The sequence below is a fragment of the Poeciliopsis prolifica genome, unplaced genomic scaffold, assembly GCF_027474105.1.
Source record: "Poeciliopsis prolifica strain line A6 unplaced genomic scaffold, Auburn_PproV2 SCAFFOLD002, whole genome shotgun sequence".
NCBI lineage: Eukaryota > Metazoa > Chordata > Actinopteri > Cyprinodontiformes > Poeciliidae > Poeciliopsis > Poeciliopsis prolifica.
This window is the reverse complement of record NW_026562377.1, coordinates 1,148,149-1,174,770: the sequence shown is the minus strand read 5'-3', so window position 1 is coordinate 1,174,770 and position 26,622 is coordinate 1,148,149. Positions and strand designations below refer to the sequence as shown.

The 26,622-nt window shown below is 39.0% G+C and overlaps 4 protein-coding genes across 7 annotated transcripts; all 4 read left to right on the top strand.

The window, feature by feature from the left end:
• Positions 1-1,739: 1,739 nt before the first annotated feature.
• On the top strand, positions 1,740-21,073 carry LOC129378630 (zinc finger protein 184-like). Its single transcript, XM_055058999.1, has 4 exons — positions 1,740-1,895; positions 4,338-6,004; positions 16,139-16,730; positions 17,943-21,073. Exons 2-4 carry the CDS (start codon positions 4,422-4,424, stop codon positions 19,218-19,220), a joined length of 3,453 nt encoding a protein of 1,150 aa, XP_054914974.1. The 5' UTR covers positions 1,740-1,895; positions 4,338-4,421; the 3' UTR covers positions 19,221-21,073.
• On the top strand, positions 7,668-9,483 carry LOC129379371 (zinc finger protein ZFP2-like). 2 transcript variants are annotated; one of them, XM_055060136.1, is made up of 3 exons: positions 7,668-7,692; positions 7,815-7,894; positions 8,252-9,483. In XM_055060136.1, the coding sequence occupies exon 3, from the start codon at positions 8,360-8,362 to the stop codon at positions 9,149-9,151; it is 792 nt and encodes a 263-aa protein (XP_054916111.1). In that variant the 5' UTR covers positions 7,668-7,692; positions 7,815-7,894; positions 8,252-8,359; the 3' UTR covers positions 9,152-9,483. The 2 variants fall into 2 exon arrangements, with proteins under 2 accessions (XP_054916111.1, XP_054916104.1); XM_055060129.1 differs by having other exon boundaries at positions 7,692-7,894.
• LOC129379051 (zinc finger protein 70-like) lies at positions 11,497-15,282 on the top strand. Its single transcript, XM_055059619.1, has 2 exons — positions 11,497-11,812; positions 12,664-15,282. Exon 2 carries the CDS (start codon positions 12,679-12,681, stop codon positions 14,425-14,427), a length of 1,749 nt encoding a protein of 582 aa, XP_054915594.1. The 5' UTR covers positions 11,497-11,812; positions 12,664-12,678; the 3' UTR covers positions 14,428-15,282.
• A 394-nt stretch (positions 21,074-21,467) lies between the features above and the next one.
• Positions 21,468-26,349, top strand: LOC129379227 (zinc finger protein 3 homolog). 3 transcript variants are annotated; one of them, XM_055059919.1, is made up of 2 exons: positions 21,468-21,991; positions 23,331-26,349. In XM_055059919.1, exon 2 carries the CDS (start codon positions 23,346-23,348, stop codon positions 24,558-24,560), a length of 1,215 nt encoding a protein of 404 aa, XP_054915894.1. In that variant the 5' UTR covers positions 21,468-21,991; positions 23,331-23,345; the 3' UTR covers positions 24,561-26,349. The 3 variants fall into 3 exon arrangements, with proteins under 3 accessions (XP_054915894.1, XP_054915884.1, XP_054915903.1); XM_055059909.1 differs by lacking the exon at positions 21,468-21,991 and adding an exon at positions 22,038-22,106; XM_055059928.1 differs by lacking the exon at positions 21,468-21,991 and adding an exon at positions 22,117-22,196.
• Positions 26,350-26,622: the final 273 nt, after the last annotated feature.

Here is a 26,622-nt window from a genome sequence, read left to right as displayed (position 1 = left end):
AACATTGACAGGGTCCCTGGTTTGGTGTAAAATAACAGGGAATTATGATTAAACGTTGTCAGTGGGGAACGTGAAACTCCGACATGTACGGCAGTAACTACTTTATTTACATGTCAGCACTTCTTATTTTGCTGTTGGTTTTTTAGCATTTTCCTGAAGTCAAGCCAACAGACAGATTTCCAGATCCGGCTTCTTTTAATCCCAAAGCCTCCAAACCAGTCAGGCGGGATTGGGATCGGGATCAGGGACTGGGCCTGGGACTGGGACCGGGACTGGGACCGGGACCAGGACCAGGACTGGGACTGGGACTGGGACTGGGATCGGGACCAGGGACTGGGACCGGGACCAGGACCGGGACCAGGACCAGGACTGGGACTGGGACCGGGACCAGGACCAGGACCTGGACTGGGACTGGGATTTGGATCGGGACCAGGGACTGGGACTGGGACTGGGATCGGGACCAGGGACTGGGACTGGGACTGGGACCGGGACCAGGACTGGGATTGGGACCAGGGACCGGTGCCAGTACGACGGATCCCCAGCATCAAAACAAGAAGACACACTTAGTCACTTAGGATACATGAAGACCTGGTTTGATCCAAACCGTGATCCTTTGTAAGGTTGGCCGGAGTCACGGTTCACTGTTATGCCGGTTTCAAACATCAGCCGCTCTAATGCTGTTGGGGACACTGCAGAGGGGTCAGAGGTCACCGCAGGAGGCCGTGCTGATCTGTGATGCTGTTTAGCTGTACTGTGTTTCTGCTAATCTGTCTTCTGTTTTCTTGTTTTAAGTAGTTTTAAGGTATTTTTTCAGTACTCCATTTCATTTGCCATAGTTAGTTCATTAATCTTATTTTCCAACCAACTTTGTCATTAACTGTGTAACTTTCTTTTGTTTCCCATCAGTCGCTGATTGCATGTCGGTAGGCAGAGACTATTTAGAGATAATTCAGCTGTAAAGTTACTAAGTGAGACTGGTGAAAATACCTTCTAAGTGAAGATATTTTGTGAATAAATTCTCAGACTTTATTGGAAATAAGTGTCAGTGATGATTCTTCATATAAAGTTTCTTCTGCTTGTAGTTTTGAATTTATTACTTCACAAAATACTAATAAATTCTTCATGATGGCTCAAAGTTAACTAAACAATATGTAACTTAATAATTCCATAAATAATTATCAAAAAATGTTAATAGTCAAACATGGATCTAAATTGGTAAAAATATAAAAGTGAGAAAATGCACAATAAGAGTACATTTACAACACAGTAAACAGAGCAGTGCTCAGTCATTAACTGCTAACAACAGCAGGGATGTAAACGCTGAGTTTGATGGGAGCAGTGATGGATAGAAACTCAACAGCTGCTGGGAGGAAGGATCTGTGATGTCGCTCCTTTGTGCCGCCAGGATAAAGCAGTCTGTTACTGAAGGTATGATGATATTTCTGATGGGAAAGATCGACTCCATCGTCACTGCATGTGATGGGGCCAAAGCTGAAACCCAACTGGTTTGTTCTGTTTGGTGTGTCGCAGCAGTGACCTTCGTTTCATAAACATTACATCTTAATGTCTTTAAGGATTTTGTTTGGCAAAATAACTAATTTAGTTGTTGTCAACTTTATCTTTACTTATTTTCAAAATTATTATTGGAAAGTTGTGTTTGTAGCTGGAGGCGGAACATAAAGGGTGGAAACTGTTTCTAGAGGAACTCTCTCTGTGTGGGACATTCGGTGGAAGTAAAAACCAAGATGCTAGCAGCGTTAGCTTCCAGGCTTCCGTCGGTCAGAAGATGATTTTTCCTGAGTGAGCTGAAGGTTCAGTGTCTGCAGTAACAACATCATCATCATCCATCACAGACCGACTGACTGCTGGAGACCCGAACCGCCCAGAACCTCCCGGTATGTTCACTGCACGGTTCTGTCCGAACTGCACGGTACTGACCGAACTGCGCGATTCTGACCGAACTGCACGGTACTGACCGAACTGAGCGGATCTGTCCGAACTGCGCGATTCTGTCCGAACTGCACGGTTCTGACCGAACTGAGCGGTTCTGTCCAAACTGCACGGTACTGACCGAACTGAGCGGTTCTGTCCAAACTGCACGGTACTGACCGAACAGCGCGATTCTGACCGAACTGACACCGGAACACAGAATGTAGTCAGCTGAACATGCAGGACGTGTCCGTGTTGTTCACATCGATCAATGATCAGGAACAATGAAACCAATACAAAACTGATTAGAACAACGAGCATCTCACCTCCAGTGATTAGATATTTTGGACTTTGTCCTGTGGATGTGTTTGACGTGTTTAACTTCCTCCTGCTCTCCTCTGAACTCAGATGGATGTCTGGTCACCAGGCTGAGGTGAGGCTGAATGCTGAGGAGGGTTTGGTACATAACAGCTGCAGGAAGCTTCCTGAAAACAAGCTGACTAAAACATTCCCCTGGACTCTGACCTCCTATCTAACAACCAAGTCTGTTCAAACTTCAAACATTGATCATCTTGATGTGGTTGAACTCTGAACCCAGGAGACGTAAACGCTCTGTTGTAGATTTAGTGGAAAGAATGAAAAATCAAACTTGCAAAAGATGAGACAAGTCCAAGGAACAAAAATAAATCCCAACCAGAGACGAGATGAGGAGACGTAACAAGACAATCCAGCAAGTAGTGACCGATAATAAGGAGCTTAAATCCTGGGAAGGTTTTGATCTCGACAAAATACCAGGAGCCTCATGTGCAAAGCGTATGCACAAAAACATGTGGCGTCATATTGTCGAATAAAAATCAACATGATAGGATATAAAGCATGTCCTGTCATTTCTGGTCCACAGGGACCTGCCCACTTTGTGGACACTTTGTGGCTGCGCTGCGTCTGATAGACTGACATTAATGCCAAGAGAGATTTGAGCCTGACTTTAGTTTCCTTTCCTCTCAGAGGAAATAAAAACCCTTCACTGCCTCCCCAGGCTGGTTGAATCTGTGCTGCTGTTAAGTTCCTGATCATACCTTATAAGGCCAGAACATCCCAGACACTTCCTGTCAAACTAAAACATGAGCTTTGTTTACTTACTTTTAGTTGGTTTTTGGAGCCAAGTTCCTTTTCTTGAGAAAAGCAGCTGAAGAGGAGAAGCAGAAACTCTGAGTATAAAATATTCAAAGCATTTTACTGAGAATGTTAATTAATAAAATCTCTAGTTTCACCAGACTGGAAGGGGCAAAGAAGGAAAAATATTCTAAAATAATTCCATGGAGTTTATTTCCATTAAATGTTGCTATATATTGCATAACACATTACCTTCTGGTTTCATTCTAAATGTTAATATCTGTTTAATTTTTCTCCATTTATCTGTATTAACATGTGTTAACAGAAATAATACACAGTGTGTAACAATGATGGCCTCATAAAGCCTCTAGCGGGTCGGAACAACGACAAGTAATCAGTTACATCAGTTGCAATTTGAGGTTTTGTGCCTGAACTTTTACTTTCATTTGAATTTGTTTTGAATAAAGTTACTCAGATTTGAAATCATATCCATTAATGAGTAAAGATAAAACATTAGCCAACAGCAGAAAAAACAGCATTGATCTTTGGTTTGTATTCAGATCTCATGATGGATCAATGAAAAGACAGGAGTGAAGAAAATTAGCTCACATTCTGAGAAAAAGAAAAACTCGCTGAGTTTAATGCATCAGTTTAACTGTAAGTATGAGAAAGGCAGCAGCTTCATCATTCATTGTAAAATTGAATAATATTTTAAAAACAAATGGAAATGTCAGTTTTATCAGGTACTTGTGATTTGCACTGACTAAAACTGAAAACAGAAAATCAGGCGCTTAGTTTGGAGTTTGTTATTTAAAACTGTTAGATTGGAGGAACAAACAGCTGACATGAGATTTTGGAAATTAATGCCCCATTAAAAATACACGTATTTAGTGTTGTTTTTTTATTTTTACATTTGCTCTTTTAAATAAAAATACTTTGAGATCAACTATTCTCACATGGTTTGTGATGAGCATGGATTTGTGAATGCACACGATTCCTCTATTCAGAATAAACTGGGACGTTTAATCCGTTTGTGGAAAAGAGAAATTGTCTCATTTCCTCTAATATTCAATACTTTGTGATTACTCTACGCAAACCAAACATTAATCAATCATGTCAAAATGTGAATAATTAAAATTAAAGGGCATCAGATTTACATTGTGCTTTTCAGGACCTTCAAAGATGTTTTCCAATGAATAAATAACATCCAAACATGTCAGCGTTCATCTGTCGTACGAGCGAAGCTTCTTCATTCCATGAAACTGCTGACGTTCTGCTGTTCTTTCTTCCCCCAGCCGGGCTCACCTACACGTCTGATTCTGACTGGAAGGTTCTCGCTGATTCTGTCCTGGTGGAAGAGTGGATCTCTATGACCAGAGATGAAAGAGGAATCAGAACCACAGCAGATACCTGAGGCAAAAGAGGAACCAGAACCTCATTCAATCAAAGAAGAACCCATCGAACTATGGGTCTTTGAAAATGAAGGGCAGCTTTTAATGAAGCAGGAGACCAACAACTCTATGACTCCTGCAACTGATGATGAAATATTCCACAATGGAGCAGAACTGCAGCAGATGATGGAGACAAAAGAAGAACTGGACCCTGAACTAATTAAAGAAGAACAGGAAGAACCACAATCTATAGAGATTAAAGATCAGGAAGAACTAATACTGGTGAAGATTAAAGAAGAACAAGAAGAACCAGAACTTGTACAAATTAAAGAGGAACCAGAACTCAGGCCGATTAAAGTGGAACATGAGGATCTCTACAATGAACAGGATGAAAAGCAGCTTGTAGTGAAGCAGGAAATTGAAACATGTATAGTATTTCCTACCTATAAGCAACAAGATAACAGTGAACCAGAACCAAACAAGGACCAACTCCCCTTTGTGAACAACCCTGAAGATTGCCAACAACAGCTGGAAAGCAACCAGAAAGACTCAGGATCCAGTGGAGATAAAGATCTACAGCCAGAGAGGAAACTTCAGGACAATGAAAACCACCGGGACAATGTGGACAAATCAGAACCAAATGGTTTTAAAACTAATTTGATCTCATGTAAGGTATGCGGCAGAAGTTTTGGTAGATACAGGTACTTGGTATCTCACATGAGAATTCACACAAACAAGAAGCCATTTTTATGTCTGACTTGTGGGAAAGGTTTCATCAGGCAACCTGACCTGAAGGTTCACATGACACACCACACAGGTGAGAAGCCTTTCCAGTGTCTGACTTGTGGTAAAGCTTTTCCTAGGCAACCTGACCTAACTGTCCACGTTAGAACCCACACAGGTGAGAAGCCTTTCCAGTGTCTGGTTTGTGGTAAAGGATTCATCCAAAAAACCACCATGTTGTGTCACATGAGAACTCACACAGGTGAGAAACCTTTCCAATGTCTGGACTGTGGTAAAGGTTTTATCCAGAAAACTACCTTGAGGTATCACATGAGAACACACACAGGTGAGAAACCTTTTTCTTGTGAATTGTGTGATAAATCTTTCCGACAGAGAAGTGATTTGGCTTGTCACACAAAAACTCACACGGATGAGAAACCACATAGTTGTGAAAAGTGTGGCAAGTCTTTTAGAAAGCGTAGCGATTTAGCCAACCACACATTATCCCACACTGGGGAGATGCCTTTCCCCTGTCCTACTTGTGGAAAAGGTTTTAAACAACAATATAAATTGACAATGCACATGAAAGTTCACACGGGAGATAAACCATACAATTGCGAAGTATGTGATAAATCTTTCAGACAGCGTAGTGATTTGACTCGTCATCTAAAAACTCACAAGCGTGTGAAGTTGTCATCTTGTACAGTGTGTGGTAAATTACTAAGTGAGTTCAGTAGTATGCCTCGACACATGAAAACTCACACTGGGGAGAAGGCGTATCTCTGTGAAGTGTGTGATAAATCTTTCATACAGAAAAGTGATTTGGTTCGTCATATGCGAACACACAGGTGAGAAAGGGAATTATTGGCTGACAGATTATAACATTTCAGACATGGATTCTATTGCTCCCATTATAGCTCTGGTGTGTTCATACCAAACACATTAGGCATGACAAAAAAGTGTAGAAATGCTCCACTAGTCAGAAGTGAGAGAAGCTATTCGTCCAGTGGACTGAAGGTGAACGGATGAAACTCAACTCGGTTCAGATCTTCTTGCCGTGTTTCGCTTTAAACACAACAGTTTCTCTGAATCAAGGCTAAATACTAAATTATGTAGAGTTGTGTTTGATTAAGAGCAACTGAAATATTGATAAATGTTTCTGATGTATATTTGCTTTATTTTGATGACGGCATTTAACAAAATGTAGTTTATTGCTTGTTTCATAATTGGTTATTGTGTTTTTATCATGTAAAGCACTATAACCCTTCATATGCACTATTTCTGAAATCAAGATGAATTGATCATGTAAAGAGTCAATTGGGTGCCTATCTGTCTTTTCATGGACTTCCCCAACTTTGCGGTCTTGTTGAATTTATTGTATAAAACTGATTCTGGCTGAATTAACACAGTTTTCTCTCCTGAACTTCTGAACCGTTGTCTGATCATGAACTGTCCATATTCTTTCAATAAATTATCGGGAAAAGAATCAGCTTGCATCTTCCTTACTCCAACAAATATGCAGTTTTTATAACCTAACAGTTGACGACCACATGATGATGTCGGGTCCTGCGTTGTTTGATACATTAAAAATGGAAAATCTTATAACACAAATGAACAAGATCCAACATTAATAAGGTGGAAAACTGTTTTAGATTTATTAGGTGTTCTGACTACAGATGTGTTTTCTGATGTCAATTGTTTTCATAGAGAAGTTTAGACATGCAGTCATAATTCTGATATTGTTTCTGTGCTTTCTGTATTATGGGTCCATGTCTGTCCTCAGCAGCCCTGCAGTGAAATCTAAACGTCGAAGATGATCCGTCACGGATAGATGAGCTGCATCGCACCATTTGTTTCAGAGGAGCACTGCTAGTCCATTTCCTTTGCTTTTGCTACACGTCTAATGATTCTTCATCTATTCATATGATCAGAAACTTTTTTCAATTAGTACTAAAAGAAATTAGTAAAAAACCAACTTAAATGTTGTTCTGTATTTACAGTTCTGCTATAAGGTCAGAGTTTTGGACTTATAAAAATATTTGGTATAAAATTTCACAAAAGCAGGGACATGATGACCTGAGAGGCAGAACCAAATCTTATTGTTATGCATTATGGATGACAGTGTGGCATAACTGTGGTTTTTATCAATTTATTCACATGTTGAAATCAGTATTAAACTTGTGATAATTCAGCTTTCAGAAAATATTTTGAGTCAAAACAAGAAAAAACTGAAAATAGTTCGAGGCGGAAGTGAAAGCGCGGTGTTTATTTCTACAGTAAATCTTTTGCAGGCCATATGTCTGTGCGGTGGAGTGATGTTCTTCTCTGGTTCCACATATGTACGCATACTTGGTGTTGGGCTGCATAATTTATCAGCGTTGTATTAACTTTGTAATTGTAATAATTTTAGCATAAAACCGTTTTAAGTGTTGAGCCAGTGCCAACATGGAACACATTGGGACAGTTTTCAGCCCAGGCGGAACTTTACATGCTGTGGCGGACAATCTGCACGTGGCACATCCACCGGAAGTAAACAGTAAGGCGCTAGCGTTAGCTTTCAGTTTCTTTGTGCTATCATCGCTAACAGGATGGTTTTTGTTGTGTGAGCTGAATATTTTACTGGCTATAGTGACAAATATCTTCTATTCTTCTGCACAGAGAGCGAATATCTACCGCCGTCAAAGAAATATTCAACAACCTCGAGCTTTAGGAGGAAGAGATGATCGGCATCACATCGGGTATGCTAACAGTTCCGAAAGAACTAAAAGCACAATAAGATCAGAGAGCCATTTTTACATCTAAGCTTATTGTATCTGTTGGTAGAGGGGAGATAGATTTATATTTACTTCCTGAACCTTTTGCAGTGATCAGGCTGCTTTTCTGTGATACATTTCTTCGCCATGTTTTCCAGCTTAGACTTGAACCAAATCAGACAAAAGCAGGTAGAAATTTACTCCCTACAATAAAAAAAAAACATTTCGACGGACCCGGAACAAAAAGCTTGTGGTTGAAGGAAGCTAAATGCAGTGCAGTTTATTCCAGAAAAATTAAAGTCCATTTTACAGTAATCCTTGTCGTACTGTTCTTCATTCCAGGCTTTCTGCAGCATCACATCGGTTCCCACCTGACAGGTTCTGGCTGATCATCTGCTTGGAACAGAGAAGAAGAACTATTGTTGAGAAAATATCCCAAACACGGTAGAAATGAAGGAGGAACCAGAACCTGTGCAGGTCAAAGTGGAACATGAAGATTTGGAAATTGTGCAGGTCAAAGTGGAACAAGAAGATTTGGAAATTGTCCAGGTCAAAGTGGAACAAGAAGATTTGGAAATTGTCCAGGTCAAAGTGGAACATGAAGATCAATGCAGTGATCAAGATGAACAGCTTGCAGTGAAACAGGAGCCTGAAACATTTACAGTGACTCCCACTAATGAGCAAACAGGCAACAGTGAACCAGAATCAAGCAGAAATAAAGATCTGGAACCAGAGAAGAGACACCAGGACAACAGAAATCACACAGAAAATGTAGAACTGGAAGACAATGCACAACTAAAAAGGTGCAGAAACACCCTGTTGTCTTGTGACATATGTGGTAAATTGTTATCTTCATGTCAACAGCTGACTGTGCATATGAGAGCTCACCCAGGAGAGAAGCCTTTCTCATGTCTGACATGTGGAAAAGGCTTTAACTGGAAATCTTCCTTATCTATGCACTTGAGAACTCACACACGTGAGAAACGGTATGATTGTAAATTGTGTGACAAATCTTTCATACGAAGTAGTGATCTGACTTGTCACATGAGAACTCACACAGGTGAGAAGCCATATTCTTGTCAGTGGTGTGATAAATCTTTCAGACAGACTTGTGATTTGGCTCGTCATCTTCGAACTCACACTGGTGAGAAGCCTTATTCTTGTGAACTATGTGACAAATCTTTTAGACAACGCAGCAATTTGGCGCGTCACCTTAGGATTCACTCAAGTAACAACCCGTAATTCAGTTTCATTCAGTTTTTATTATGTCTGTAAACAACAAATGTCATCTCAAGCTGCTTTCCAGGACATATTTTTGTACAGAAATGTATAGTAAAATCAACTAATTTCATATAGATTAAAAATGACTTTTATACAATCCATTTCAATGATACTTATAAAGCTCTTAAAAATGCTTGGATGACTTTTCTGTTTCTTCATTCTCTGCTAATTAGCATCTACATGGAATTGGTGTGCGTATGTATACTTCCATAACTTTCACATTTATTCAGAATTTAACTTTCATCCATGTTGGCGATGTACAAATTGTGCACATTAAAGTAGTTGATACATAACATTGATTGATATTGGTTGTGTTATTATGTTTTGTTTTTTTTGTCTGTTCAGAATGATCTGACAATAATATTTGAGATTTCTTATTTTCCTCATAGACTGTCATTCTAAAATTTAACAGTAAAGATTGAAATAAAACAGTCAAAATGCAACCCACAGAAAACAACTGGATCCAAAACGATTCAAAGGGTCTGGGAGAAAAACAAAAGGTGGAGTTTGTAATAAGTGTGTTCTGCCATCAATCTCTGACAGAAGGAATGAAGGCGTTAGCAGCATTACCAGCTTTAGCAGCGTTAGCAGCTTTAGCAGCATTACCAGCTTTAGCAGCGTTAGCAGCTTTAGCAGCGTTAGCAGCTTTAGCAGCATTAGCAGCGTCAATGGAAGCAGCGTTAGCTTCCATTGACAAATATCCTCAGTTCATCAGAGATAATCCATCAAGACATAATCCCCAGGTTTGTTAACTGCCTGGTTTTGAATGAACTTCTACTGGGGTGTGGAAGTTAAATAAATGAAATTACTGGACTGTTCATGGATTGAACAGTCCAGTAATTTCTGGCCTGCTCTTCATTACCAGAACCGAACATGGAGAAACAACATTTATCTTACATGCTAAGCTAATCTGAAAATACTGAGTTGTGTTTATTTGCTTTCAGTTTTTATCATGTGAAGCACTTTGATTTACCTTCTTGTTGAAATATTCAATACAAATAAACTTTAGTTATTTTATTATTCTAATATTTTAGTGCTGCTGTGTATGATTTACAACATAAAGATGCTAGTCAAAAAATTAAAATATAAAAAATTATTTAAATCAGTAATTCCATTCAGAAAGTGAAACTTGTGTATAATATTCATTTGTTATCCACAGACTGACACACTTCAAATGTTTTTTTCTTTAATGTTGATGATTATCACTTACAACTAATAAAACCCCCAAATTCAGTATTTCAAAAAAATAGAATATTACTTAAGACCAAAACAAAAAAAGGATTTTTAGAAATGTTGGCCAACTGAGAAGTATGAACATGAACAGTAACAACATGTTCAGCTCTCAGTATTTAGTTGGGCTCCTTTTTCCCAGATTACTGCAGCAATGCGGCATGGCATGGAGTCCATCAGTCTGTGCCTCAGCTGAGAGCCCAGGTGGCTCTGATGGTGACCTAATGAGTTGTTGGGTCTGGTGCATCATATCTTCCTCTTCACAATGGCTCAGAGATTTTCTATAGAGTTTAGGTCAGGTGAGCTTGCTGGAACATGGATACTATGATCCTTAAACCAGGTACTATTGATTTGGCCCTGTGTGTGAGTTTGAAAAATAAACCTGCATCTCCATAAAGCAGGAATCAGGAAGTACTCTAAAACTTCCTGGTAGATGGCTGCGTTGACCTCTGATCTCAGAAAACACAGTGGACCAACACCAGCAGATGACCTGGCACCTCAAACCATCACTGGAAACTTTGACTGGACCTCCTCTCAACACTAAAAGAAACAAACATTTGAAATACATCTATTTGTATATAATCAATGAACATAATACACAAACTTTGGTTTTTGAATGGATTCACTGATTTAAATCAAGTTCTTTGTGAAACTCTTATTTTTGGAACAGAACTTGTAGTTTTCATGGAAACTCATCTAAATTACCTGTAAGCTAATTTGGCCTCATTTCCAACTTCTACAGAATCTGGAAACGAGAAGTTTTCTCAAAATTCACAGTTTTTCACTGAACCATTTTCATTTACTGTTCTTTCTCTACCTAACAACGTATATTTATGTCATTTATTTGCTTATATTTTAACATTTACCGCCCCCTGTGGCCACATGTTGAGTCATATTGAAATAAAGTTTATAAGAATCCGTCTCTAAGATAAATATGTCAGCCATGTTTATTTTACTGAGTTCATTCAGACTTTAAAATCATGTGGTTTATGGCGGGGGGCGGAACTCAGGGGCCAAAACTGTTTCTGGGGTAGATTTCACCGTGACACTTCCGGCGGAAGTCAATAACAAGGCGCGAACAGCTTCCAGACTCCCTTTGTTTACCGTCGGATAGAAGCTTTTTAGATGTTTGAGCTGAAATATTCAGTGTCTGCAGGAACAACATGTTTGGTTAGAGGGAAAAAAGCGTTTCTGCAGAAATATTAAAAACCAAATAGATCGAACCTCAGCTCGGTCTGCTGAGCCCAACTGGACCCGAACCGTCTCGGAACCGACCCGAACCGTCCTGGAACCGGCCCGAACCGGAACAGACCCCAACCGACCCGAACCGTCTCGGAACCGACCCTAACCGGAACAGACCCCAACCGACCCGAACCGTCCCGGAACCGGCCGGTAAGCTCAACGCGCTCATTCAGCTGCTCTGCGCACAGAAACGGTCCAAACGTTTCAGCTTCAGTTTGTTTATGATCATCTTTGAAACATAAATATTCTGCACTCATAAACCCGATTCTCTGAGTTCAAGGATCTTTTAATCACTTTGTTGATGAATAGAAGCTTCACTTGTAATTTTGTCCAGATTGTCAGTAAAAACACGTTTGTATTTTCTGATTTAGTTTTGATCACTGATCAGGTTCTAACTGTGATATTCACTGACAGCATCGATGGATCTTTAATGCTTTCTCAGTCTAAATTGGCTTTACTCAAAGAATCACCAGCCCTGTTGTCCTGTTGTTCTAATAATATCTGAGTTTATTATAACTGAGTATTGAAAACCTGTGAGAACATTTATCTTTATCCAGGGTTTCCCTCAGTGTATTATAAGCCTGGTGGGCCGCCAGGCTTTATTCCCCCCTGATGTCCCAATACCACCAGGCTGAGCATTGCTTGTTTTTATTTTATTATTTTTTTTTAATGTTTAAAAAGTTTTTTTAATACACAAATAACCCCAAGTGCCTTTCTTGCTCTGAGCATTTCACTAGCACAGCAGATGGTTTATAGTTGATACCAGTGAAGCTGAGAGGGTCGACCAATTAATGGGCTCAAAAGATGAAAACAGTAAAAATCAAAAACAGCCGAAAACGTAAGAGCAGACATCACAAACACTTCATACTCAACAACAGTTGAAGTAAACCAGTATCGGGTTATCTGATTGGCCAGCATCTGAAAACTTCAAAAAGAGAAAACTACATTTGAAAATTAGAGTCACAACATTAAAGTTGTTCTGCGGTTCTTCATTCCTCCAGGCTTTCCACTGCGTCATGTCGATCTGTGATGGTCCTGCTGATCAAATTCTCATAGCTGAAGAGAGAAACTCCACTGTTGACCAAAAGATGCCAAACGTTACAGAAATAAAGGAGGAACAGGGAGAACCAGGCCTACAGCAGGTGGCTGAGACGAAAGATGGACCACAACCCATCAAACAAGAGCATGTTGAACTGTGGACCTTTCAAGATGAAGAACAATTTTTACTCAAGCAGGAAACCAGATCCTCTCTGGTAACTCATGAAGAAAGAGTCCTCAATGTACCAAAGGTGGAAATAAAGGAGGAACTGGGACCTGCAGATCAAGGAGAATTAGAACCTTTCAGGATTAAAAAGGAACCAGAACTTGTCCAGGCACAAAATGACCCAGAACTGATGAATATAAAAGAGGATTTCTGCATTAATCAGGATAAAGATCAGCTCGTAGTGAAGCAGGAGTCTAACAGCATTTTGGTGACTTCTGATGACAGTGAAGCAGAACCGAACAAGAACCAACTCCTCTCTGCAAATGGCCTCAAAGCTGAGGCTCAACATCAGCAAGAAAGCAATCAGAAAGACTCGGGAAGCAACGATGCAGATCTGGAGCCAAAGTCTTGTGAATTAAGGGTCAAACATCACAGAAAGCATCAATACGTACCTGTGGACATGGAAAGCCACTCATATGAGCAGGCTTATTCTTGTAAGTTTTGTCATAAGTCTTTTAGACACAGCAGTAGCTTGACTCGTCACAGAATAATTCACAGGGGAGAGAAGCCTTATTCGTGTGACACATGTGACAAATCTTTTAGATACATTGGTAGCTTGACTCGTCACAAAAGAATCCATGTGGGAGAGAAGCTTCACTTCTGTGAGTTGTGTGATAAATCCTTCAGAAAACTCTGTGGTTTGATTTGTCACAGAAGAACTCACATGGGAGAGAGGCCTTATTCTTGTGATTTGTGTGGTAAATCTTTTCGACACGGCAGTAGTTTGACTCGTCACAAATTAATTCACAGAGGAGAGAAACCTTATTCTTGTGACACTTGTAAGAAATCCTTTAGATACTGCGGTAGCTTGACTCGTCACAGAATGAGTCACTGGGGAGAGAAGCTTTATTCTTGTGAGTTGTGTGCTCAACGTTTCATTACTAAAGCCAGCCTGAAAGATCACTACAAAACTCACACAGGAGATCAAATGTATCTCTGTGACTCTTGTGATCAATCTTTCATGACTGAGTCTGATCTGGTAGATCACAACAGCACTCATACAGATCAGAGGCCTTATTCTTGTGACACTTGTGATAAATCTTTTAGACACAGCAGTAGTTTGGCTCGCCACAGAAAAATTCACAAATCGTTCATGACTGAGACTGTTCTGAAAGATTATCATAATCTTTCAGAAACCCTCACAGATGAGAAGCTATATCAGTGTGACACTTGTGAGAAATTTTTCAAGACTGAGTCTAATCTGAAAGATCACTATGTTGCTCACACGGGTGAGAAACCTTATTCCTGTGACACTTGTAATAAATCCTTTAGACATTGCAGTAGTTTGGCTCGCCACAGAAGAATTCATGATGAAGACAAGCTCTTTTCTTGTGAAATTTGTTATAAATCTTTCATAACCAAGACTATTCTGAAAAATCATCATAAAATTCACATGAGAAAGAAACTTTGTCCTTGTGACATTTGTGATGAATCTTTCATGAGTGAGACAATTTTGTTAGATCATTATGCAACTCACATGATTGAGGCGTCTTGTTCTTGAGACACTGCAGTAGTTTGGCTCTAAATTCCCTACAAATGGTGTTCTCAGGTGTTTTACAGAGCAAACGTGTCTGATTTATAAAATAATCTTTTATCAAATTGATTCCATTCAGTCTTTGTTATAATCCAGTGCAGCCAAGTTGAGTTTCTATCAAAGGAAGTCCAGTTGAATTCATTGAGTAGATAAATTACTGCAGCAATCCCTCTTACTGAACATGTGTTTGACGAAAGTAAATGTTTCTTTTTGAAAGAAACTCCTACCATTGTCACCACCATATTTTATTTCGGCTCTTTTTTTAAAAGTTTTTGTTGGCTCTAGTGGTATGTGGTGAACTCACATACCACAACACCCCCAAATACACTCTTTTTTATACACCAGTAAACGTTCAAATGTCTGGTTGAAAGGGCAATAGCGACATATAGTTGTCTGGACATGAACACACATGGTGTCAGTTGACCTTTTTGGTTTTAATCAACGGAGCGGTGACAGAGTTACGGTGAAGCCATGGAGACTGTACATCTTGGTGCTGGATCCCAGTTGGTAGACCAGTCCTCCTCCTCTGTCCTTGGTTGTGGAAAACTCTCCTGAATGGTTTAAATCAAGGTTTTTCAAAGTATAGGACAGCCAGTTGCTCATCTATCTCCCTCTCCCTTTAATTTTTTTCATCCCATCTTATTTTTCTTTTACTGTTGGATTTTCTTCCTGATGCTGTTTTTTGTTTTATGTAATTATTTTTTGCTTATATTTTGGTAAAGGATCGACTTTTTGCAAAGTCCTCTATGAAAGAAGGTTTTGTTTTTTGCATTGTGTCAATGTATCGTTTCAAATGGACTATTAAACATTTCAAACGTCTCATATGATGAGTCCAATTAATGACATAAATGTTCCCTCACCTGGATACGGGTCACCAGGAGTGGACCCCCCTTTCCTCAGTAGGAGGGGCTAAAGGTGTGTGTGTGTGTGTGTGTGTGTGTGTGTGTGTGTGTGTGTGTGTGTGTGTGTGTGTGTGTGTGTGTGTGTGTGAGTGAGTGAGTGAGCTTTTCTCTATAATAGATTATACTTTTAAATGTTATTTATGAACGATGTAGAAGTACCATTTTATTCATATTATTAAGAGGTTAAACATGCCTTTGGATTCGTAAGAAAAACTTAGTTTCATAGAATTTGACAGTATTTCACAAATAGTTATTTGAGCAAATACTCAATTTTAATTAAATAAAGACTTTCTTGCCTGGAAAAACATCAGAATTACCTGCAAAGTTTTCAAACAAGGTTTTTTGATTACATCATTGTTTTGGTAACAGGACGTTAAAAATGCAGATATCTTTAATATAAAAACTTAATTAAAAAAGTTTTATGAAGTCTCCTGATAATGACCACTGTCCATTTTTAACTGTTATTTCCATATTACTATAATTATTCATTGTTTCTAAACTGTCGTTTCAGCCTGTTGTTCAACATTTATCTTTAGAATATTTGAAATAATTTGAATTAAATGAAAAACAATTGAAGGAGGGGGAGGAACTGAAGAGCAAAGCTCTGTTTCTAGAGGACATTTCAGTGTGAGACATCCGGCGGAAGTAAACAACAAGCAGCTAGCTTCGTTAGCTTCCAGACCTTCTGTTTATCATCGGTTAGAGACGCTTTTTGTTGCGCCAGCTGATTGGCTGCTGCTCCCTTCGCGGCAACAAAACCTTGTTTTCATCGTCAGAGAGAAACAAACCGAACAAACACCGAACATCAGCTCAGACTGCGGGAGAGGAGAACCGCTGCGGGAGAGGAGAACCGCTGCGGGAGAGGAGAACCGCTGCGGGAGAGGAGAACCGCTCCGGGAGAGGAGAACCGCTGCGGGAGAGGAGAACCGCTCCGGGAGAGGAGAACCGCTGCGGGAGGGGAGAACCGCTGCGGAGAGGAGAACCGCTGCGGGAGGGGAGAACCGCTGCGGGAGGGGAGAACCGCTGCGGGAGAGGAGAACCGCTGCGGGAGAGGAGAACCGCTCCGGGAGAGGAGAACCGCTGCGGGAGAGGAGAACCGCTCCGGGAGAGGAGAACCGCTGCGGGAGGGGAGACCGCTGCGGGAGGGGAGAACCGCTGCGGGAGAGGAGAACCGCTCCGGGAGAGGAGAACCGCTGCGGGAGGGGAGAACCGCTCCGGGAGAGGAGAACCGCTGCGGGAGAGGAGAACCGCTCCGGGAGAGGAGAACCGCTGCGGGAGAGGAACCGCTCCGGGAGAGGAGAACCGCTGCGGGAGAGGAGAACCGCTGCGGGAGAGGAGAACCGCTGCGGGAGAGGAGAACCCTGCAGGGTGAGCCGCTGAATGACCAGTTCATGTCTGTGCAAAATATGTGGTGGTATTTTCATGAGAAATGTGTCCTTGTATTGAGGTGGAAATTAATTTCTGAAAACAGATTTCCAGTTTGTGATATTTAGTCTGTATGGTGATATTTAGATATTACTGCTGTGGGTTTGTAATAAAATGAACTGGTGGGTTTCCACCATCAATGAATGTGGAACCCGAACTTCTGCCCGAATTTCAACTCCAATAATCACTTCATGGTCAAAGCAATGACCTTCAGTGCAGCTCATCCAATATTGATAATCATCCAAACTAAAGTCACCTTTCCACTGGATATTTTTTAAAATGCTCCAAAAAATTAATCATATCAGAAACAAATTATTTGTCTTATCTAATAGCTAATAAAGCAAATGGATTATGGATAAGGACTGAAAATACTAAAGAAATTGAAAGAAAACAGAACTGACACAAACTAAAGGAGAATGACTGGAATCAGCTCCGCCTCTGATTATAATTGATTTCCCTAAAAGTAATGCTGCTGCTTATGTCTTCTGGATTGGGATTCATAGATTATTACAGCTGAGAATAATCCTCCTAACAAGAGAAATGCATCCCATGCTGTTTAATGGTGGTCCAAGCATTGAACCCTGCAGAACCCCATAACTAACATTTTGCCAGGCGCTAAAGGCCAAAGACTCAAAGGAAACTGCATCCCATCTGGACAAGCTTTTGAGAGCCACATTTAAAACTCTGGAGTTCATTTTTCAGATCAAAACATCTAAAACGACATAATGGTGCAACTCTTCACTTGACCAAAACCAAACCGTTTTTCTTGAACCAGTTCAGTGCTGGTTTTACTTGTTCTGGCTTTGAACCAGTATAAGACCAAACAGAAAACTATTTGGTTCAGTTTTCTGAAACACAGTGGAGTTCATCCTATAATAGGTTGGTGGCTGGTTTGAACCCTACTCTATCCGTTTCCATCTTTGGACACTTCAGCCATCTTGCTTGCTGGTGGTGGTCAGTTGCGTGGCAGCTTTGCTTCTGTCAGATCGCCTTCAGGAACCTGTGGCTCCTGCCCAGTAACTTGCCACCATCAGGGTGTGAAATGGAGAGTGAAACGCTTTGGGATCGGCTGGACATGATACAAGCGAAGACCATTTCACACACACAAAAAAAAAACACAAAACATTAATCTCCTATTGTTCTTTATTTCTTCAGGCTTTCTGCAGCATCATGTCTGTTACTACATGGGAGGTTGATGCTGAGCAGCTTCTTGTAACTGAAAAGAAGACCTTAGTCATTGAGAAAAAGATAAACATTAGAGAAATAAAGGAACAGGAGGAAGCACAAACGCAGCAAGTGACCAAAATAAAAGAGGATCCAGAACTTCAATCAGTCAAAGAAGAACAGGTTGAACAATGTATCTTTCAGAATGAAGGGCAGGTTTTAGTGAAGCAAGAGACCAACACCACTATGGTGACACCTGGTGGCAATGAACCAGAACTGCAGCGGATGATAGAGACAAAAGAGGAACCAGAACCTGTAGAGATGAAGGAGGAGCAGGAGGAGCCAGACCCTGTGCAGATTAAGGAAGAACCACCAGAACGGGTTCAGATTAAAGAAGAACAGGAGGATATCTGCAGTGATCAAGATGAAGAACGGCTTGTCATGAAGCACGAAACCAAGACTTTTGTAATAACCTTAGCTTGTGAACAAAAAGACAGTAGTGAACCAGTACTAAACAAAGACCAGCTGCTCTCTGAATACCACGCTGAATATGAGGGCCAGGAAGATTCAGGATCCAGTAGAGATAAAGACCTGAGGACAGAGAAGAGACCACAGGACACCAGAAATCACAGAGACAATATGGACAATTCAGAACCAAAAACACAAAACACTAATTTGTCCTCTTGTGAAGTATGCGGTAAATACTTCACTAAGCGTAAGTACTTGACAGACCACGTGAGAACTCACACAGGGGAGAAGCCATATACTTGTAAATTTTGTGGTAAATCTTTTACTAACCACAGTAATCGAGCTAAACACCTGAGAACTCACACAGACAAGAAACCACATCCCTGCGAACTGTGTGATAAATCTTTCAGACAGCCTAATGAGTTGGCTCGTCACTTTAGAACTCACACTGGTGAGAAACCTTTCTCTTGTCTGACTTGTGGAAAAGATTTCACCCAACAGTCTAACTTGACGGTGCACTTGAGGTCTCACACAGGTGAGAAGCCATATTCATGTAACTTTTGTGATAGCACTTTCAGATATGGTGGTCAGTTGACTATTCATGTAAGAACCCACACAGGTGAGAAACCTTTCTCGTGTCTGACTTGTGGAAGAGGTTTCACCAAGCAAAGCGCCTTAACTGAGCATGTCAGAACCCATACAGGAGAGAAACCGTATCCCTGTAAGTTGTGTGATAAATCTTTTAGAAAAAGTAGTGCTTTGACTTATCACATGAGAACGCATACAAGTGAGAGGTCATAAATTATGAGATAGGCATTTTGTAGGAAGCAGTTATTTAGTTAAAAACTAATACATTGGTTGAAACAAGGAAGGAAGGGACAATTCAGCCCCTTTACTTTTTTGTAAAGTAAAACCATTTATATTAATAATTCATACAACAGGCCAAAAGATTTATTCTTGTGATGCCTTTACAGGAAGTTTGTCCATCTACTGGACAAATAAAAAATTAACTTTTTGCTAAATTTTGATGTGTTTGGACAAATATGTGCAATTTAGCATTATGAGGAGGTGGAAAACTGTTCATCCTCACTCAAGTTTCCAAAAATAACCTTCTTTAGCTGATGAGGTGAACACTAAAGCTAGAGATACTTTCCCTATGAGGCAGATAGATAGGAAAAAAACAAGATGCCATGAAAACTAATGCTACGACACTTATGTCTGAGAGAAACTTTAAATGGTCAGTAAAACATTACTGATGAAGTTCTGGTTGAGACGACTTTCACAGCTGCTCCATTCCTAGTGTTACAAATTAAAGAGAAATGTTCAATCAGATGCTAAATAGTGAAGCAACAAAAACATGTTGGAGAATAAATGAGTGTAGCTGCCTTCTGCTACATCACAAAAGAAAATGATCACAAAAATCATATTCAGCAAAATGACCAGATAGTAACTGTACAGGGCTGCTGCTCTCCATGGACCAAATCCTTGTTTACACTGTAAAAATGGATCCATGTTGGTTTTGAAACACAATTTATCTTAGTACAGAATGACCCTTTATTTGTCCCTCAGTTGTAACATTTGTTTGCATTGACAACAAATTGATTAATGAATTTGATCAGAGGTTTGTTGCCTTCCTGTCTCCTGTACATGGCAAAGATTTTTCAAATTAAAAAGACACATGTGATTTAAAAAATTATATTCCACATTTATTAAGAGAAAGCACATCTTCTTTAAAAATATCCAATAGTTATGATTCTACTCATCAAATATCTGAATAGTTTGTCATTTAAAGCACTGGAACCAGTTTGGTTTGTAATTTTTGGATTCTCCAGCTGTTCATTCGATTTTTTTTTTTATCTGACTCCTCATTACCTGGTTTTGTGATCTAACCGCAGATTTTAACATCTATAAATATTGAAAGCAACAGCCTAAGTGAAATGTTTTCACCTAAACATTCCTGTCTGCTGCACCGATTGCAGTTTTCTGGCCGATCACCGATTACTGTTTTGTTTGAAAAGCCAAACTTAACGATTCCGATACCATTTTTTTGTCTGAAATGTTGTTCAGTCTATCAGAAAAGTTGCTGAATTGGCAAAAAATGGGTGACTGTTGTTAACTGTAAATGTGCAGATGTGAGCTGGTCGGCCGGTCTGTCAGTCACAGCTCTCTCACGGGAGAAAAGAAAAGCACAGTGGTTGATTTTTAGACCTTTGCCGAGGTTGATAACACCGGTGGATGAGATCGACTGCACCTGTAAAAATCAGCCGATCTCCCAAAATTAAGGAAATCAGCACCAATGACTCGCCTGGCAGATAAATTGAATTGGATGTTTTATATTAAAAAACATTTACCTAATTATTAAAGTGAAGAGATGTCTTTCGTAACCCTGATATTGCTGTTCCATTTGCTGACGAAGATAAGATCAGGGGATAAGATGGGCTTCACATGTAAGTATCGGCCAATCCCCCAAAATTCAGGAAATCGGCACCCACAAATCAACTGGTCAATAAATCAATTGGCCAATAAATGTATCTTATATTATACATCTATATAATGTAAACAGCACTTCCAGAGACGCAATAAGTTTATATCAGGTGTGTGAATGATCTGATGATCGGACTGCTGATTGCATGGAGGCCTGGGCAAAACGATGTTTTTAAAGCAAAATATAGATATAATGTATCTATATGGAGAGTGTAAATAAAATTAAAACTAATATAATAAAAATGTTTTATTTTCATCCAAGGAATTTTATTTTTGTCATTAAGCTTTCTTTAAACAATTGTCACCTCCATGTACAAACTTGTTTAAATCACTGATTGTTGCAGAGTCTTTTATATACATTATTCCAATGAAGTGAATTCTGACTGGAAGACTCCTTTGCAGATGAAACATGGCAGCAGAGCCAACCTGTTATTTTTTGAAGTGTTGTTACTATTTGGCTGAACATTGAACACAGAAACAAAAGCATTAGTTTTAGCTTAGATTTATTAATTTGTGAAAATATTAACGAAACATATTGCACTGCAGTGACCAAAATATAATGTTGGAAATAAAGTTTAAAAAAATATCTGAATCTCGCGGAACTTGGAGGATATACATTTTTCTAGCGCAGACATCCGTGTGGGACTTCCGGCGGAAGTAACCAACGCAGCGTTAGCAGCGTTAGCTTCTGAGGGATTTTACTGTATTTTACCGATTTGACGGTTGTTGCCGCGTGAACTGATCATTTCAGTGTCTACAGTTAATATATGCGCTGCTCTTCGTTTTGTTCATTTTGTTCAATAAAGGTTTTTCAAAAAGTAGATGAAGACGACTTCCGGCAGAAGTAAAACAATGCGCTAACAACGTTAGCTCATAAGCTTCTTTGTGTTTGTCGTCGGTTAAAAAGCGATTTTTGCTTGGTTGGCTTAATATTTCAGTGTCTACAGTAAAATATCTTCGGTTAATGATCAGAGAGAATTGATCAGAGATCGACTAACTGCTGCTGCTGGAGAAATATTCATCAATATCGATCCTCAGCTCAGACTGCTGGATACAACTGGAAACTCCAAGTCATCTCGAACCTCCCGGTATGTTGACAGCAGCTTCTGAATAAAATAACTGAAATGCTGAGAATATTTTCAGGGGACTAGTTCTCACCGCGGAGGAAGGAGGACGTGTCTGTGTTAAGTTTACATCTCGATGGTTTGCTTTATTCGTCACCGTTTGTGTTTTTCTGGCTGTTTTGTTAGGAGTTATTGTGTTTTTTGGTGTTTTCGTGATGTGAAAGTACAGGTTTGAATCAGTAATGTCTGTAAAATTCGTGTCGATCTGCAGCTTCATTAGGACTTTATTCTGTGTTTCTAAACCGCGCAGTATTTGTTGCTACGCTTTATAATTTCTGTTAATAAAGCAAATAATATAAAAAAATAACCAGAGTAGATAAAGCGTACAGTTATGAAATTATTTTATGACATTAAAAGGCCTTAATTTCCTCATGCCATAAGATTACCAAGCTCCCATTTATCTTTCCATATTTATATTGATACTTTATTCGTGTTTATTATGTTGTTATTCGAGTCTTTCAACAGAATGTTGCTGATTATGCACGTTTTAAATTTACAGTTGAATGAAAAATAAAGTCTTTTTATGCCAGATGCTAAATTCAGATTTTCCACAGTGGGCTTTAGTAAATTGCACCAGAAGAATCCAGTGTTTATGAATTATGATCCTCCTCTGATGTCACTGTAGCTGTAAAATCAGACAGGTGTAAACATGGAGACTGACAAAAGATCTGTGTTTCAGGAGCTTTGTTGGTTTTAGTAAACCCAGTGGAGAAAACTAATTCTCCTATTTTAGCAGAAGAAAAAGATTTTCTGAGTTATACGGTAGGATTTAGGAAAAGACAGCAAAGCTTTACACAAAGACTCCTTAATTCAGCTTATTATACTTATTATAGGTAATCTATAATAAATATAATAAGCTAATTATTATAAATGACGTTTCTTGTCATTTATTTTTCTTTTAAATGTGACCAGCATTATATAGTTTGATTGAAGAAGGGATTACCTGAGGTGCAAAACATTATTTCTTTCAATTGTATTTTTGTCTTCATCTTTTTAAAACCCTGTAATTGGTGCATGAGTTTTGTCAATAATATCTTCCAATAACATAACGGTAACATAATTATTGTCTAAGAATAAGACAATTGCTCTGCAGAAAATGTTCACCAATGTTCATATTTTACTTTCTTCTTTTCCTTTTTTATATTTTCAGATCTATTGTTTGTCTAGATAGATTTAAAATACATTTTAAAAAACTGTTTCATAGTGAAGAGTTTAAGGATATTTATACCCTGAAATTTTTTACAGACTTCATCTGATGGGTTTTTACAGAAATGTCATTCATGTTCTGTTGTTCTTCCCTCAGGTTTTTCACGGCACCATGTCTCTTACTTCAGAGGCTCTGGTTGATGATCTTCTCATAAATAAAGAGAGACGAATAAAAGAGGAAGAGGAAGAGGAGGAACCAGAACCACGGCCAAAGAAAGCAGAAAAAATCCAGCTGTGGGTCGTTCAGGATGACGGACAGCTCATCTTGAAGCGGGAGACCAGCACCTCTACAGCAACTCGTGTTTATGAAGAAATGTGCCACAGTGAACCAGAACTGGAGCAGATGATGGAGACAAAGGAGGAACCAGAACCTGTAGAGATTAAAAAGGAACCAGAAGATCCAGAACCTGTGAGCATTAAGGAGGAAGAGGAGGAATGCAATCAGGTTAAATATCATCTTGTAGTGAAGGAAGAGCCTGAATCCTTTATGGTGACTCATACTAATGATCAAAATCACAACAGTGATCCAGAACTAAACAAGGACCAGGCTGAAGATGGAAGCGACCAGAACGACTCAGGATCCAGTAGAAACAACAATGTGGACAATTCAGAAATACAAGGGCAAAAATCAGATTTTCACCAGTGTAACATTTGTGGTAAACGTTTCACTAAGCCTTACTACTTAACTGCTCACTTGAAAACCCACATGAAGGATAAGCCGTATTGTAAAATATGTGACAAATATTTTACCAGGCGATCGTACTTGACGGTTCACATGAGGAACCACTCGGATGGACCTGTACAGAAACTCTTTCCTTGTGAGCTTTGTGAAAAGTCTTTCAAACGGAATAGTCATTTAGCTTCTCACCTCAGAACTCACACAGGTGAAAAGCAGCTGCCTTGTAATATGTGTGATAAATCTTTTACAAAGAGAAGTAATTTATTATCTCATCTCAGAACTCACACAGGTGAGCAGCCATATCATTGTGAACTTTGCGATAGATCTTTTAAACATGGTAGTAATTTATTGCGTCACCTCAGGACTCACACAGGGGAGAAGCCATACCTGTGTGAACTGTGTGACAGATCCTTCACACAGAAAGCCTGTTTAGACGATCACCTGAGAACTCACACCCGGGAGAGACCGTTTAGTTGCAGGTCCTGTGATAAATCTTTCATACATCATAGTGATCTGACCTGCCATATGAGAATTCACACAGGAGAGAAACCATATTCCTGTAAGCAGTGTGATCAAACTTTCAGATGGAGAAAAAGTTTAGTTCTTCACCTTAAAACTCATACAGATGCAACTGACAAAAACCCTTAGCTAGCTGCTGCTAAACACTCAGTACTTGCCAACTCTGCTAAAGGTGTCCACTCATGACTCCTCTGTTTGTTTGTGAAGGAATTAGCAGCTTTATAATAATGAATAATGTGAGGAAAAGTGAACAAATGGTGAATCTGATTGGAGCCATGTATATAGTATAAAATAATGTTAGAACAAAGTGATCTTTGATTCTTTTCCCAGTTGGAGCATTTCTGAGCAGTGACTGCTTTCAAAGCCTTAGAACCTGGTGCAGCTGGTATTTAGTCAAAGCTATGACAGTAGAGAACGTCACTGACTGGCTCCTGTAGATACACACTTCACCGCTTATCAAAGCTTGGAACAGCTTTTTTAAATAAATGTTAAAATCCCATTTCTTTATAATTGTGCTTTATTAATACAAACTGGAAAATAGATTTATTTTAGTTTTATTACAATATTTAGTGATTTTGCTGAAGCTGAATGTTTGTTTTCATGGTGTAAAGAATCCTGACCTGCCTTCCCTTTTCTTGCTTCATGTTTATTTGGGACCTGAAATTGAGCTGAATCTCTTTAACGAGTAAAAAGATTTGTGCCCAAATCTGTCTGCTTATTTTATTCACTTTTTTTCTTCCAATGAGGAAAAACTACAACAAAAGTTCTTACAAATATTTTTAAAATCAGCAATTTTTACTGCAAAAATGTACAAAAAGACCAAGACACACTGATTATAATTTATCTCTGCTTTATGTCTTTCCTTTGTTGCAGTGGTTGACCAGATTGTAACACAATTAATTTCACATATACATAAATATGTTATGGGTGTATACTTCTTCAATTATGGATTTTTTGCAGAATTTCAGAACCTCCTAATCCAGAGCAGTAATAAACATTCATTTTACATGACTGCAGTTTGTTAGATTATGGATATGCTAAAGTCATTCTTAAAGTTGTTTGAATCAATTGGCAAAAAATATGTTTATGTTTAGATCAAGACTCAGAAAAAATATTTGTAGTTGGAACCTGTGAATTGACACAGACAATGGATGATTTCAAGATGACTTCACTGAAACAAATATGTCATTTTACTCTGATTCTTTTGGAGACTTTAACATTTGTCTGGAGGCTGCAGATGAAAAATAGTCTTCTGGCTAATTGTGATCAAAATTTCATTAGATTAGAAATTGAAAGTGTCAAACAGGTTAAAGTAACGGTATCAGAAACAGAAGAAAAGATGGTTCTAAAACATCCAACTGATTTTTGACATGATAAGTGAGGTTTTAGTCTCATTGCATTTTTAAACGTATTTATTTTTAAAGCAGTAATGCACCGTTTATTTCTTTGACTACCTGCGACATGAAGAAGAAGAAGAACAGAAACTTTGCTGTGAGATTTCCAGGCATCCTAACCGACCTGGTTCTTAACAAACTGCTGATCCTCGCCAAATTCTTCATCCACTCTGTAAGTGGGGAATAGAAAACCGGACTTTTCAGCCTGTAAAAACCTTCTGATGGAAAACCACTTCAGAACCTTAAAACTGATCAAAAACAAACTTTTGGACGCTCATAACGACCTGACTTTATTTGAGAACTAAAGCCCTTTTGTCTTTTTCTGTTTTTTGTTCTGTAATCCCTCAGTTTAATGTCTGACTGATTTTATTGATTTTATTTATTTAACTTTTTTTTATTATTATTATTATTTTGTTATTATGTTTTAGTTATATGTGTGCCTTAAGCCTGTACAATTTGACTTCTCCATGTATGTATATGCCACATGATTTTGTATAATTAAGTAATTAATAATAATAAAAAAGTTCCAGGCATCCTTGTTACCTTTTATTATAAAGTGATTTTTGCTGTTTGCAGATGAATATTTCAGTATGTTCGGTTAATCATCAGAGAGCGACTCGCTGCTGCTGTTGGAGAAATATTAAAAACATTTTCCATGAGGAGGAAGAGATTTTCCACACAACAAACAAGCTCCTGTGTGAGGATGAATTGACACAGACGATGGATGATTTCAAGATGAATTCACTGAAACAAATATGTCATTTTACTCTGATTCTTTTGGAGACTTTAACGTTTGT

Excerpts from the sequence above, each read along its gene's own strand:
- LOC129379051 (XM_055059619.1), top strand. The coding sequence starts at position 12,679 with ATGTCGATCTGTGATGGTCCTGCTGATCAAATTCTCATAGCTGAAGAG.
- LOC129378630 (XM_055058999.1), top strand. The coding sequence starts at position 4,422 with ATGAAAGAGGAATCAGAACCACAGCAGATACCTGAGGCAAAAGAGGAA. Across the intron at positions 6,005-16,138 it reads CGTCATATGCGAACACACAG|AGAGAAACAAACCGAACAAA; the intron begins GTGAGAAAGGGA and ends TTTCATCGTCAG. Across the intron at positions 16,731-17,942 it reads GGAGAGGAGAACCCTGCAGG|GCTTTCTGCAGCATCATGTC; the intron begins GTGAGCCGCTGA and ends TTATTTCTTCAG.
- LOC129379371 (XM_055060136.1), top strand. The coding sequence starts at position 8,360 with ATGAAGGAGGAACCAGAACCTGTGCAGGTCAAAGTGGAACATGAAGAT.